The 15,684-nt window shown below is 40.2% G+C and overlaps 1 protein-coding gene across 18 annotated transcripts in view; it reads left to right on the top strand.

Moving 5' to 3' along the window:
- Positions 1 to 15,013, top strand: part of ZNF235 (zinc finger protein 235) — a 29,204-nt gene extending 14,191 nt beyond the window's left edge. For 15 of the 18 annotated variants that reach the window (XM_039866090.1, XM_039866095.1, XM_039866097.1 and 12 more), the window contains one exon: positions 9,949 to 15,013. In XM_039866090.1, the coding sequence (XP_039722024.1) occupies positions 9,949 to 11,894 (1,946 nt within the window). In that variant the 3' untranslated portion in view covers positions 11,895 to 15,013. Of the gene's footprint in view, positions 1 to 7,530; positions 7,599 to 9,948 lie in introns of those variants that run through there. The other 3 variants (XM_039866107.1, XM_039866106.1, XM_039866108.1) reach the window with 3 other exon arrangements.
- Positions 15,014 to 15,684: the final 671 nt, after the last annotated feature.

Below are 15,684 nucleotides of genomic sequence, written 5' to 3'. Positions count from 1 at the left end.
CCCTCTCTCCCTACTTTCTGTCCCAGACCCTTCCTGAGGCAACCACTGATCTATTTCCTGTTTCTATTAGTTTGAATTTTTCACAAATGAAATCACACAGTATATATTCTTTTTTTTTTTTTTTGGTCTTATTTCAGTATAATTTGAGATACACCCATATTGTGGCATGTATCAATAGTTTGTTCCTTTTTATTGCGGCATGGTATTCCATTGTGTAGATATATCACAATTTGTTTATTCATTTACCTGTTGATGGATGTTTGTTTCCAGTTTTTTGCTATCACAAATGAAGGTGTTAAAATATTTTTTCCAGAAGTGTTTGTAAGGTCATAGACTTTCATTTTTCTTGGGTAAGAATCAGGAGTAGAATAGTTGGTTGGATCATGTAGTTAGTGTATGTTATTTTTATTACTTTTTTGGGGGGTGGTGTGTGTATGTGTGTGTGTAGTTTTTAAATAGATTTTGTTTTTCACAGCACTTTTAGATTCCCAGCAAAACCGAGCAGAAAATGCAGAGTTCCCACACACACACACAGCACCCCCACTGCTAACATCCCAGCATCCCGTACTGGAGTGGTACATTTGTTGTAACTGACGAAACTATATTGACACGTCATTATCACCCAGAGTCCACAGTTTACGTTAGGGTTCACTCCTGGTCTTGTGCCTCCTATGGCTTTAGACGGTAATGACATCATACAGAATAGGTTGCCTGCCCTAAAAATCCTCTGTGTTCTACCTGTCAGTCTCTCCCCGCCCCTAACAACCACTGGTCTTTCTGACTCTGTAGATTTGCCTTTTCCAGAATGTCATATGATTGGAATCATACAGTATGTAGCCTTTTAGATTGGCTTCTTACACTTAGTAATGTGCATTTATATTTCCTTCTTTTCTTTTCATAGCTTGATGGCTCATTTCTTTTTAGCACTAATAATAGTCCACTGCCTAGATGTACCGCAGTTTACCCATTCATCTTGATTGCCTCCAAGTTGAATAAAGGCAGTTATGAATAAAGCTACTGTAAACATCCATGCGATGATTTTCGTGGGGGCATAAGTTTTCATCTCATTTGGGTAAACACCAAGGAGCACAATTGTCAGATAGTATGGTAACAGTATATCTATTTAGCTTTGTAGTTTTGTAAGCAACTACCAAACTCTTCCAGTTCAATCTCATTCAGTCCTAGTTAATCAATCTAATCTTTTTATCAGGATAAATCTATCTTTAAAATAATAAAAATAATAATAAAAATAATAATATAAAAAATAAAAATAATAAAAATTATAATAATAATAAAATAATAATAAAAATTATTCCTAAAAATATTCCTAAAAATATTCATAAAAATTATTCTGGATAATAATGATGATGGAATGATAAAGTTCCATGCTCCATCCTCACCAACGCATCTAATTGGTGGTGTCACTATTTTTAGTTTTGCAGCCATTTCAGTTAGTATATAGTGGTATCTTGTTTAATTGCAATTCACTAATGACATGATGTTGAACATTTCTTCATATACCTGTTGCTATTTTCACAGCATATACTTTCTATTCTTTGGTGGGCGTCTGGTCAGGTCCTTTGCTTAGCCTTGCTTATTTTTTTTTTTTTTTTTTTTTTTTTTTAATCAGTTGTTTAGATTTACTGTTTTGCAGAGTTTTTTTTTTTTTTTTGTGTGAGTCTTGGATCTGATCCTTTTACACACTGAATGCTTTCATAGATGCTTTCTCGGTCAACTTGTCTTCTCGTTCTCTTCACAGTGTCTTTCTTTACAGAGCAAGTTTTAATTGAGTTCGATAGTTTTGTGTTTAAGATCTGTGATCTCTTTTAGGTTAATGTTTGTGAAGAGAGGTTTTAGGAGGTGTATGTGAATTTTTTTTTTTTTTTTTTTTTTTTTTTTTTTTTTTGCACATGGATGTCCTGTCAAGATTCTAGCACCATTTGTTGCTAAGACCATCTTTGCTCCATTGTCAGAGGTCAGCTGATTATATTCGCATGGGTCTGTTCCCCAGCTCTTTGTTCCGTTCCATTGGTCTGTTTGTCTCTGCTTTGGCCAGCTCTACACTGTCTTGAATACTGCAGCATCACAGTAATCTAGAACTTGGTTCATGTCAGTCCTCCAAGTTCTTCAATATTATCTTGGCTGTTATGGGTCTTTGCCTCTCCATATAAACTTTAGAATATGTTTGTCAATATCCACCAGCTACCTTGCTGGAAGTTTGATTGGGATTGCAATTAACCTAAAGATCAAAATGGGAAGGACTGACAGTAACGAGTCTTCCTATCCACGAGCATAGGATCTCTCTCCATCTTTAGGACTTTGATTTTATTCATCAGAGTTTTGCAATTTGTCTCATGTAGATCATGTACGTATTCTGTTAGCGTCATACCTAAGTATTTCATTTTAGGGGTTGCTAATGTAAATGTTAACGTGGTTTTAATTTCAAATTCCTCTTATCTGTCTCTTGCATACAGGAAAGCAGTAGACTTTCGTACGTTAACCTTATGTTCTGCAACCCTGCTGTAATTTTATTTATTAGTTCCAGGGATTTTGTTGTTGATTCTTCGGAATTGTCTACAAAGATAGTCATGTCCTTTGTGAACAATGACAATTTATTTCTTCCTCCCCAGTTTGTACCCATTCTACTGACTTTCCTCGTCTGTTGGCATTAGCTGGGCCTTCTAGTATGATATTGTAAGGAGTGGTAACGGAAGCTGTTGAATTTCTCACCATTAAGTATGTTGGCTGTTGGTTTTGTAGATGTCCTTAAACAAGTTGAAGACATGCCCCTATATTCCTCGTTTGCTGAGGTTTTTTTTTTTTTAATCACAAATCAGTGTTAAATGATTTTTCTTGTTGATAGGATTGTGTGAGTTTTTTTATTTAGTTTATTCTTGTGATGGATACATTAATTGATTTTCCAGTCTTGAACCAGTCTTGCATACCTGGGATAAATATCACTTGGTCATGGTGCATGATTCTTTTTATACATTGTTGGATTTGATTTGCTGGTATTTTTTGGTAATTTTTACATCTATATTCATGAAAGATATTGATCTGTAGTTTTCTTGTAATGTCACGTCTGGTTTTGGTATTAGGGTCATGCTGGCCTCACAGAATTGGTTAGGAAGTATTCCCTCTGCTTCTAAAAGATATTGTAGAGAATTTGTATAATTACGTCTTAAATGTTTGGTATAATTCACCAGTGAACCCATCTAGGCCTGGTGCTGTTTTAAAAAGTTATTGATTCAACTTTAATAGTTATAGGCCTCTTCAGGTTGTCTGTTTCTTGTATGAGTTTCGGCAGATTGTATCTTTCGAGGATTTGGTCCATTTCATCTAGATTATTAAATTTGTGGGCATGAAGTTGTTCACAGTATCCATTTATTCTTTTCATGTTCATAGGATTTGCACTGGTGTTCCCTCTTTTATTCCTTTTGTAATTTTGAAATACAGTTGGCATACAGCATTGTAAAAGTCTAAGGAGCACGTCATAATGACTTGACTTACATACGTTACAAAGTGATCACCACTAGTTGAAACTGATCACCTTTTGTGGGTACAAAAGAACTTTTCTTCCATGAGAAGTCTTAGGATTTACTCTCTTAGCAACTTTCGGACATGCCATATAGCAGTGTCGACTGTAGTCACTGCATCGTGCTTATTTATTCGGTATCCTCCCCCGGCCCCGGATCTCTTTTTCTGTTTCTTTTTTAGGATTCTACATATAAGTGAGGATCAAAAAGTATTTGTCTTTCTCTGTCTGACTTACTTCATTTAGCATAATGACCTTTAGGGTCCAGCCGTCTTGTCACAAATGGCTAGATTTCCATCTGTTTTATGCCTAAATAGTATTCCATGTTATAATAAAACCATGTGTCTATAATATAAATTCCATTATATATTTAATACATTCTTTGTTCGTTTATCCACTGATGGACAGACAGGTTGTTCCTTAGTACGTTGTTCTGCGTTGTCCCAGTTATTATAAATAATCCTGCAGTGAACGTGGAGGTACAGATGTGTCTCGGAAATGATTTTGTTTCCTTTGGACAAATACCCGGAAGTGGAATTACTGGATCCTACACTAGTTTTCTTAAATTTTTTTAAGGACCCTCCATACTGTTTCCATGGTAGCTCTACCAGTTTATAATCCCACCAACTGCACGAGCGTTCCCTTTTCTCCACATTCTTGCTAGCAGTTATTGTCTCGTCTTTTCGATGCTAGTCATTCTAACAGGTATGATGTGATTTTTCATTATGGTTTTGATTTGCATTTCCCTGATGATTAATGAGATTGAGCATCTTTTCATGTACATGTTGACCATCTGTATCTTTGGAAAAATGTTCATGTCCTCTGCTCATTTTTTATTTGGATTGTTTGCGGTTTTTTGCTAAAGTTGTATGAGTTCTGTATGTATTTTGGATACTAATGCCTTCTCAGATATATAATTTGCAAGTAATTTCTCCCCTACACTAGGGCGCCCTTTCATATTGTTTACGGTTTCCTTTTCTGTGCAGAAGCTTTTTTGGTATATAGTCTCATTTATTTTATTTTTCAATACCTTTTCTTTTGGTGTCAAATCCAAAAAAAAATCATTGCCAAGAACAGTGTCAAGGAGCTTGCCACCTTTGTTTTCTTCTGGGAGTTTTATCCAAGTCTTTGAGTTACTTTTTGTTTATGGTGTAGAATAATGGTCCGGTTTCATTATCTGTCCAGTTTTCCCAACAACATTTATTGAAGACTGCCCTTCCCCATTGTATATTCTTGGCTTATTTGTCATAATTTAATTGATCATGTATGCACGGGTTTATTTCTGGGCTCCATTCAGATCCATTGATCTTTGTGTTTGTTTTTATGCTAATACCATACTGTTTTGATTACTATAGCTTTGTAATACAGTTTGAAATCAGGAAGTATGATGCCTCCGGCTTTGTTCTTCTTAAGATGGCTTTGGCTATTTGGGGCCAGGTCTCATTATGTTTTTAATATATGTGCAATCTGTAGTAAAGTCATCACCCTTCATTCCCAATATTTTAACTTTTTTTTTAATGAAGCTAGAAGTTTATCATTTTTCTTTTTCAAAGAATTAACTTTTGCTTTTTTTGACTTTCTATTTCATTCATTGATTTTTGCTGGTATGTGTGTATAGAAAGAGAGAATCATGTGCTACATAATGACTTTTTGGTTATATGACAAGTAATCCCCTAAGATTAGAATGGGTTATAAGCAAAAAGTTTATGTTGAACAAAAAGGCCGGACCCTACTAAGATGTTGAATTTATTGCTAGCTCTGGGTGGTTTAAGTAGACAAGGAGGCTGGCTCACCATGCCGTCCATCTACCCTGCACAGGCCAGAAACTGGGCCCAGAATTGAGGGAGTGAGGGGAGAGGGCTGGGGAGGAGGGGAGCGCCCCCGCCTCCAGCCAGTCCCTACAGGTGCAGCCACAGTTCATTTCCCTTCGCTTGGTTTCTCCCTTTCTTCTCAGTTCCATTTTGTTTGCCTCCCTCCCTCCCTCTCCCCCTTTCCCTTTGATTATTTCTTGTCTCAAGATTTCTCTCTCTGGGTCTCTTTCTTTCCTCCTCTTTCCCTCTCTCCCTCTTCCTGACCTCCGCTCTCCCTCCCACAGCCCTCCTTCAGCCCCTACAATGCACACACACACTTTATCTTTCACACCAAATTTTTACTGTACCTTTTTCGTGTTTTGATATGTTTAGATACACAGATACTTAACCGCTGTTACGATTGCCGGCAGGGTTCAGTTCAGTAACAGTAGCACGCTGTACAGGCGCAGAGCCTAGCAGCGGCGAGGCCCCCCACACGGCCCGGCGCGCAGTGGGCGAGGCCGGCTGGCATGTGTAACTGCACTCTGTGGGGTTCACGTGATGGCAGAATCACCTGCCAGCGAGTTCTTCAGAACATATCCCCATCAGTAAGTAACGTGTGACTGTGTGTGTATATCTATTTTGCTTACTTTGGGTTTAATTTGCTTGTTTTTCTCATTTCTTGAAGACCTTTGTTCTTTTCCTCTAAGTACTGTTGTGGTAGATGTCACAAATTGATGTTTTCATTATCATTCAGCTCAAAATACCCTTTATATCGTCTCTTGTGTTTTGATGCGGTTTAGTTAGTAGTGTTATTTTTCTGAACACTTGGGATTTTTCAGATCTTTGCGTTGTTAATTTCTGATTGAATTCAGTTGTGGTTACAACATACCTTGTATGACTTGAATCTTACATTTATTACAACTTGTTTTATGACCCAAAAATAGTGTTTGGCGTTATAGTCCATGTGCACCTGAAGGAATGTTTTCTGCCGTTGGGTGACACTATTCCTTTAGGCCAGGTGTCAGAGTTGGTTGATGGTATTGTTCAGATCTTCTGTACCTTCACTCACTTTCTACTTGTCTTGCTAGTTATTGGCGAAATCTCCAAGTATAATGGTGGACATGTCCGTTTCTCCTTACAGTTCTGTTGTTTTGAACACATTTCTGGTGTGCAGGTTGGACAGCGAGGCACTGTAATCGAAGCCTGTATTTAGCCTGATTTATGTAGATGCTGCTTAGGATTCAGTAGCCGTAGCGAAGAAGAGAATACTTTTAACTTACTATTTGTATTGGCAGGGAAGTCAGTTTCTCCCTTTTGAGAACCCGGGATATGTTTACGTTGCTCTGCAGCTGGCTGATTCCTGTCTCATAGTCTATTCTTAGACCTGTAGTTCTCGGTGAGTCGCATCAATGCTTAGCGCCTAGGAAACCAGCACCTATTTCCACGGGCACATGAAACAAAAGAAAACCCAGCATAAGTGAAATTGAGGGATTTATGTTCTAAAGCCTAAAACTGAGGACTGTGTGAAATTTTGAAATATTTGAACAAAGGATTCATTTGTCCTTAATTTTTTTAATGGGGTAAAATGTATATATAACACAAAACTTTAGACGTACACTTCAGTCTCATCAAGCGCATTAAAATTGTCATGCAGACATCACCACCATCCATCTCTACGTTTTCATTTGCCCAGACTAATACTCTGTACTTAATAATGAACACTGACTACCGGCCCCAAAGCCCAGCCCCGGGCAACCAGAATTCTATTTTCTACGAATTTGACTAAGTAACCTCATGAGTGGAAGCATACACTATTTACCTTTCGAGACTGGCTTATTTCACTTAACATAATGCCGTTAAGGGTCATCCATTTCGTAGCAAGTGTTAGAATTTGCTTCTCTTTGAGGCTATATTCCATTGCGTGTAAATACCGCATGTATATCTCCATTCGTCCACTGACGGACACTCGGGTTGCTGCCACTTTCTGGCCTTTGTGAGTAATGCTGCCAAGAACATGGATGTACCGATATCTTTGATGCTCTGTTTTCATTTATTTTCAGTACGTACCCAGAAGTGGAATTGCTGGATGCTATGGTCTGTCTTCTTTTTGTTTTATTTTTTTGTTTTTTGCAGCATCTTCGTATTGTTTTCACGGTGGCTGCATCATTTTACGTTCTCACCAGTTTCTCCACATCCTTTTAGGTCAGGACAAGTGGGCTTAGACTGATGATGACCCTGAACTGGGAAAAGATTAAGTCATAATTATTTGGTGAGAAACTGTTCATGATCTCTTAGTATATAAATTATGCGTGGCGGAGTGGAAAGAACGTGCACTTGTCCCCAAACCAGATCAGGCTGTTACTTACTCTCTTTGGACTCCTTTTACTCAACTATAATGTGACTCACTTCCCTGAAATGCTAGCTGAGTTATTGTTTTTGAGTTATTGTCTGATAGTCTTTCATTTGAAATGGAAGGATTCCCTTTATCATTTTTTCGTAGGTCAAATCTAATGGTAATGAACTCCCTCGGGTTTTATCTTAGAATGTCTCAATTTCTCCCACATTTTTTTTTTTTTTTATTCTGGGATGGAGTGGTTGGGTGATGGTGGAGGACTCTCACGTTTTTGAAGGATAGTTTGCTGGAAAATAGTGTTGGTTGAGTCTTTTTCTCCTTCAGTAATTTGCAGATGCCATCCCACTGCCTTCTGTCCTGCAAGGTCTGTGTTGAGAAAAGCGCTTGTAATCTTACAGAGGAGCTACTGCACATAACAAGTTGACTTTCTCAAAGATTCTCTTTGACTTGACAGTTTTGTTAGAATGTGTTTTGATGTGGGTCTTTGGGCTTATTTTGCCGCTGAAGTTTTTTGAGCTTCTTGTATTGTTATTGCCTCGAATCTTGGAAGTTTCAGCTAGCATTTCTTCAAATTAGTTCTCTCTGTCTCTTTCTTCTCCTCTGGGCCTCCCATTTGTCCCTTGGTCCACTTGATGATGTCCCCATACGCCCCTTACCTGTTCACTTCTTTTTGCTCCTCATAATTGGTAGTTTTAAGTGACCTTACTTCAAGTTCACTGATTCTTCTGCCTGCTCTAGTTTGCTGTTAAACTATTCTAGAGAAGTTTTCCATTCTTTTGTATTTCCAGCTTCAGAAAAATTTTTACAATTTTAGTTTCGTTGTCGATATTCTCATTTTGTTCCTCTTATTTCCTGATTTCATTTAGATGTCTTTCAGTATTCTTTGGCTCATTAAGCATATTTAAAATATTGCTAAAACTTTTTTTCAAGGTAGTTAAGAGTCTTGTTTCTTTAGGGTTGACTTTTAGAGATTTATTTTCATCCTTTGACGGGGTTATGTTTTCTTGCTTTTTAAATGCCCTCTCATCTTTATCGAAAATTAAGCATTTGAAAAAACAGCCGCCTCTGTCTCTGCATCGAGGGAGACCTTCATTACACAATTTTGAGTTCAGGTTTTTTTGGTTAGATGTTCTCTGGGTTGTTGCAGCTTCTGAACTGGTTTTTTAACGTTTTCAAAACAATTTTTCCCCATGTGCTGTTGGTTATCTGCTGTTCCTGTGTGGAAGGAAGGACTGGCGCTGCCTGCTCTGCCATCTTGCTTACGTCTCTGTCCTTTAGCTCCTTGAACATGTCTTAAAGTCTTTGATACTCTGATACCTGTTTCCTCATGGATGGTTTGCTTCCTCTATTTTCTTCCTCTGAATAGGCTACATTTTCCTTTAGGTTTTTTGTTTGCTTTTGTTGAAGATTGAGTGTTTGAGGAAAAGCATTTGTAGTCTAGCTCTCGTCCAGGAAAGACTAATGTGCAAGGTGTTTTCTGAGCCTCGGAGTCTGGCCGGGGCGAGGGCTTAGGGTCTTCTCACGTGTTTTTCTGAACTAATGTCTTTCCTGGGCTTTTTCAATTTCTCTCCTACACAGATGCCTTTAAATCTCTTCATCTCCCAAAAAGTGCCACCCTGGCCCTTCTTGAACTTAGATGTTCTAGTGCATTCCTTCACGTGTAATCTCTTCCTCCAGGCTTTGGCGTAGCTGTAGTCCCACTGGACCTTGCAACTGTGTACTGCCGCTTTCCACTGCTTTTCCCCATCCTGTCTCCGAGTCAGGCGAAGCAGAGAACAGGCTCCTTTGGCATCCCCACGGCAGGTTACATATTACAAGGAAGGTGTACTCTGCTCTATCCAGTGTGAGGTAGGGAATTGGGAGATAGGCTGCTACATCCTTTAGACCATACTGTATAACACAAATAAAAACGATGAAATATATAAAAGCATTTGTGTAGTGGGGAATGGAAAAGACGCATTCACACAGCCCCAGGCAAAGCTTGCTGAGAAAAGACCTGAGAAGACCTTATCCCCTCCATCCGGGCTGATCCCAAATCTCATACGTTTTGAATGTGGCTTTTTCTTAATCGGATGTGCTCTCTTGGTTGCTGTAGATGTTTGACTGTTTTCAGAACTCATATATTTATATTTTCTAGTCTCTAATTTTTGTTCGTTTTGTTTTGTTTTTTAATGTTTCCATGGGAGAAACAAGATCTTGGAGCTCCCTGGCTCACCTTTTTGCTGATTCCAATCTCTGTCCTTTCTTTATTCTCTTTTTCCTTTCAGGCGGGAATGAAAATGAGATGGAGACTCTTCACGAAGCAGGAGTAAGGTGCCTTTCATTGGGAGAGCTTTCGTGCTGGCAAATCAAGAGACACGTTGTGAGTAAATTAAGCAAAAGTCAAGACTCCGTGATACATAATCAACAGCGTGGCGCCCCCTGCCCGCTGGGAGCAGGAGCAGCCGCTCAGGCTCACGCGGAAGGCAGCCGTGTGATGAATCTGACCCGGGATCGTTCCAATAGTGATGAAAACCAAGTATTTCCAACTGCGGGAGCTCGAAATTCTTGGAGTAAAATATGTCTAAATGAGACACAGAATTATCAGAGGTGTGAGCAGACACCAGTGAAAAACAAGTTATGTATATTTGCTCCATGTGTTGACATTTTCAGTTGTATTTCACGCCACCACGATGATGCTACAGTACACGAGAGAGAGAGAGCTCACAGCAACTGCAGTGAAGACGTCTCGGAGGTGTCCCCTCTTGCCCAGCTCAGTATAATCCCCACAGGACAGCAGACCTACCAGTGTGATGAATTCGAAAAGGCATTCACCGATGGCCACGGCCTTCAAGTTCATCAGCAGGTACACCTGGGAAAGAGGTCCCTAACATACAGTACACATGAGAAGGAGCCCGGTTATAGCTCAACCATCTCCATTCAACAAGGTACTCGTGCGGGGAAAAAACGCTATTGGTGTCATGAGTGTGGCAAGGGTTTCAGTCAGAGCTCGAACCTGCAGACTCATCAGAGGGTCCACACGGGGGAGAAACCCTACTCATGCCTCGAGTGTGGTAAGAGCTTTAACCAGACCTCGCACCTTTATGCTCACTTGCCCATTCACACAGGAGAGAAACCCTATAGATGTGAAAGCTGTGGGAAGGGCTTCAGTCGTAGCACAGATCTTAATATTCACTGCAGAGTTCACACTGGAGAGAAACCTTATAAATGTGAGATATGTGGGAAAGGCTTCACTCAGCGATCCCACCTTCAGGCCCATGAAAGAATTCACACTGGAGAGAAACCATATAAATGTACAGATTGTGGTAAGCGCTTTAGTTGTAGCTCAAATCTTCATACCCATCAGAGGGTCCACACTGAAGAGAAACCGTACAAATGTGATGAGTGTGGCAAATGCTTTAGTTTGAGCTTTAATCTTCATAGTCATCAACGAGTCCACACGGGAGAGAAACCGTATAAATGTGAAGAGTGTGGTAAGGGTTTTAGCTCAGCTTCAAGTTTCCAGAGCCATCAGAGGGTTCACACGGGAGAGAAACCGTTTCGATGCAATGTGTGTGGTAAAGGCTTCAGTCAGAGTTCATATTTTCAAGCCCATCAGAGAGTCCACACTGGAGAAAAACCATACAAATGTGAGGTGTGTGGGAAGCGCTTCAATTGGAGCCTGAATCTTCACAACCATCAGAGAGTCCACACGGGAGAGAAACCCTATAAATGCGAGGAGTGTGGTAAGGGTTTCAGTCAGGCCTCAAACCTTCAGGCCCATCAGAGTGTTCACACTGGGGAAAAACCATTCAAATGTGATGCGTGTCAGAAGCGATTCAGTCAAGCTTCGCATCTTCAAGCCCATCAGAGAGTCCACACTGGAGAGAAACCATATAAATGCGATACCTGTGGTAAGGCCTTCAGCCAGAGGTCAAATCTTCAAGTCCACCAGATAATTCATACTGGCGAGAAACCATTTAAATGTGAGGAGTGTGGGAAAGAATTCAGTTGGAGTGCGGGACTCAGTGCTCATCAGAGGGTCCACACCGGAGAGAAACCCTATACATGTCAGCAGTGTGGAAAGGGCTTCAGTCAGGCCTCACATTTTCACACACATCAGAGGGTCCACACGGGAGAGCGGCCTTACATTTGTGATGTGTGCTGTAAGGGCTTCAGCCAGAGGTCACATCTGGTATACCACCAGAGAATCCACTCCGGAGGGGATCTATAGAACTGTGAGGTGTGACGTATCCTGCAGATAGAGTTTACGTCTGCCGCCATTGGAGTCTACCCAGAAGAAAGGGCTTATAAATGAAGATTATGGACAGGACTTTGACAAAAGTGTAATGATTGGTAAAATCGAGATCAGCTACTATGTAACCTCCACACAGGCAGTGGAGTTTTCGCCACTCTCTACCTTGAAAACTGCTTGACTTGTAATAGGTGCCTAGCGATTACTAAACAAAGTGGAGAAAACTCCTCTTATTAGGACAAATATTTTAAAATTCTAGTCAGTTCCCTACTTTACATTCATAACGACATACTCAAAAGGAATCCTGCAGGTAGCCTTAATAAGATTAGTTTCAGGAAATACCGAAGTACTGAAAATTACGTAATTCTGCCATCCACAATAATACAAATTTGGGCAAGACTCATGAATGGCTCCCATCTCCCATCCAGTTTTTTGTACAGTATCACCCGTGTTTACAGTGTAATATTTAGTCGATCATTAGTTTGCATTTTAGACTGAAAAGTACTGGGTTTTTTTAATCTAATAACATACTGAATTTATATGATTGGAAAATTTGAACCCTAATTCATTTCAAACTGTTTGAAAGTGTTGAAAGTTATTAATGATAAAGTTTTAGTAAACTTGAGTTGTTAATAATTGGTTTCTTCTCATTATGTCCATGCAGGCTCAGGTAAAATTGCCTCCTCTGTGCATAGTCCTTCCTCCATCCAGACCTCTTGAGGTGGGACTTTGACAGATTTCAAGGACGTTAATTTTGTCACCTGTTTAATTCTGATTGAAATTTCATTAAATGTAACAATTCAGATGGCCTGTAATTTACACAGCATTCCATGTTCAAGGTCTCTTGGTAGAAGGGAACAGCATTAGCTGGTCAATACATATCAAAATACCCTTCCTTTGACCTGGCAATCTTAGCAGTGGAGGTTTTGCCTAGGAGACTACAGAAAAGGCGAGAAACAATGCCAACAGAGATGTTTATACTGAACTCAGAAATAGAAAATAAGTATCAGCAAAATATTTCAAAAAATATACAGCCATGAAAAATGATAGACAAGAGTGATGTCAACAGCATGGCGGCTTGAGGGGGCTTCCAGGTCACCCTTGAAGTTACAAGTTGGACAGCTGCCCAACACACAAACCCGCCTCAGAGATCCCCGCGGTGGGTGTCTGAAGGCGGACACATCTGAGGAGCAGCGGCGCCGGGATGGGGTGCACAGGGCCAGCGGCCGGGTGCAGCCCATTCCCCACGGGCAGGTCAGCAGGGCAGGGGAACCGGTAGGGCCTGGGTGGCTGCACGCACGGGCCCAGGGTCAGGAAAGCCGTGCCGAGGGGCCCACTCTGCGGACTGGACAGGGTGAAGACAACACCCGCCTCAGCGCCCTGTGCTCGCTGGGCCCAAGCCCACCAGAAAGAGCGGAGCCGTCCCCTCCGCCACCTGTGGCTGCGAGGCCTCAAAGGGGCGGCCGGTCGGCTTGGACAGACCGGCTCCTGCCCCTGGCTTCTGGCTGCAGGAAGGTGGCACTGGGGACACACAGGGGCCCCACAGCCCGCCACTTCCAATCGAACAGAGTGGATCCCCGAGGCTGAGGCGACTGAGTCATAACAGGGACACCCACCTCCTCGGGGAATCCGGGGCATTTTCCACGGCCGAGGGGACACTGCCCCACAGCGACCTCGGAAGTCCAGCAGGGCGGGTAAGAGAAAAGAACTTGCGCTTCATCGCCACCTACTGGAAAAGACCACTACGTGCCGATATAAGAAGGTGTACAGCAGAAAGCATGAGAAAGGGAACCAAGAGCCTCCTCAAACAAATAATCAGTGACAACTTCCCAAACCCATGACTGGATCCCTTTCCAAGAAACTAATTATGTCAATCCAAAAAGATCTTCAAGGCACATTATATTAAAACTCAAAAAATAACAAAGAATTCTCAAGGCAGCCAGGGAAAAGATGATGGTAACCTATAAAGGTAACCCCATGAGATTATCAGCGGACTTTTTTTTTCAGCAGAAAACTCAGCGAGCTAGGAGAGAGTAGAACCAAATACTTCAAATTATTGCGAGAGAGAAATCATCGAAGAATAATATATCCAGGAAATGTGTCTTTTAGATGTGAAGCAGAAATAAAGGCTTTTCCAGACATACAGAGAAGCTCAGGGAATTGACCATCGCAAGACCTGTATTACAAAAAATGCTGAATGGTGCTCCTCTACCTGAAACAAACAGGCAAACGAAAGGATACAAACTATGAGTAAGATGACCAACACAGAAGCAGGAAAGCGCAACCTTTGTTAAGAATGGGATATTAAACATTTAAATACAGTGTAAAGTTTAAAAGAGGTAAAAATATTTTTTTAAAGGACAGTAGCTACTGCAACTTAGAAATGTGCACAAGCATAAAAGGATAATTTGTGACAACAAAAGGGGCAGGAAAACGACAACTTGCACAAGTGAATGGAGATAAAATGCAATCAGAAGAAAAGAGACTACTGTATGTATGAAACTTTCTTTTGCATAAACCGAATGTTAACTGCACACACACAAAAATCTGGAACTGAGACATAACATAAAACGAAGAGAAAACAAGAAAAATCATAGAATACCACCAAACTGAAACAACATAGAACCACAAGGGAAAAGAAACAATGGGGACACAGCTACAAAAAGACAAAGGATAAAATGGGTATAGGAAATCTTCATATATCAATAATCACCCTAAATGTAAGTGGACTGAACTCACCAATTAAAAGGCACAAAGTAGCGGGATGGATCAAAAAACAAAATCCAACTATATGCTGCCTTCAGGATTAACATCTCAGCTGCAAAGACAGATAGACTCAAAGCGATGAGGTGGAAAATGATACTCCAAACAAATGGCATTCAGACAAAAGTGGGTGCAGCCATACGTCTATGAGACAATAGATGTCGACATAAAAAATAATAGACAAAGATGAACATTTTATAATGATAAAGGGGACAGTACGTCAAGAGGATGTAACTATATGCAGCCAACCTGGGAGTACTACAGTATATAAAGTGACAGAACTAAAGGGCTAAACTGGAAAAAAAAAAAAACCCACAAATTGTCCTGGGAAAATTGGAAAGCTACATGCAAAAGAATTAAACTAGACTGTGATTCGACAACATACACAAACATTAACTATAAATGGACTATAGACTTAAATGTAAGACATGAAAAACTAAAATACATAGACGAAAACAGATGTACTAAATTTATAAACCTTGGTCTCAGAAAATTTTATGAATTCGACCCCAAAGGCAAAGTAAGTAAAAGCAAAAATAATATGACTACATCAAACTAAAAGGCTTCTGCATAGCAAAAGCAACCATCAACAAATCAAAAAGGCAGCCAACCAAATGGGAAAGTGTATTTGCATATGATATCTCCAATAAGAGGCTAATATCCAAAATTAAGAACTCATACATCTCGACAACAAAAAGGCCAGTCCAATTAAAAAATAGGCAGAAGACCTGAACAGACACTTTTCCCAAAAAGACATACAGATAGTCAAAATATATGAAAAGATACTGAACTTCACTAGCTATAAGAGAAATGCAGATCTAAACAGATGTGAGATACCTCACACCTGTTAGAATGGTTATTATCAAGACAAGAAGTAACATGTTAGAGAGGATATGGAGAAAAAGGAATCCTCATGCACTGCTGGTGGGGATGTAAATTGGTACAGCCACTATGGAAAACAGTATGAAGGTTCCTCAAAAAATTAAGTATAGAGCTACCATATGAC

This window comes from Pteropus medius, unplaced genomic scaffold (assembly GCF_902729225.1).
Source record: "Pteropus medius unplaced genomic scaffold, Ma_sr-lr_union100, whole genome shotgun sequence".
In the NCBI taxonomy this organism is placed as follows: domain Eukaryota; kingdom Metazoa; phylum Chordata; class Mammalia; order Chiroptera; family Pteropodidae; genus Pteropus; species Pteropus medius.
This window is presented reverse-complemented; position numbering and strand designations above follow the sequence as displayed.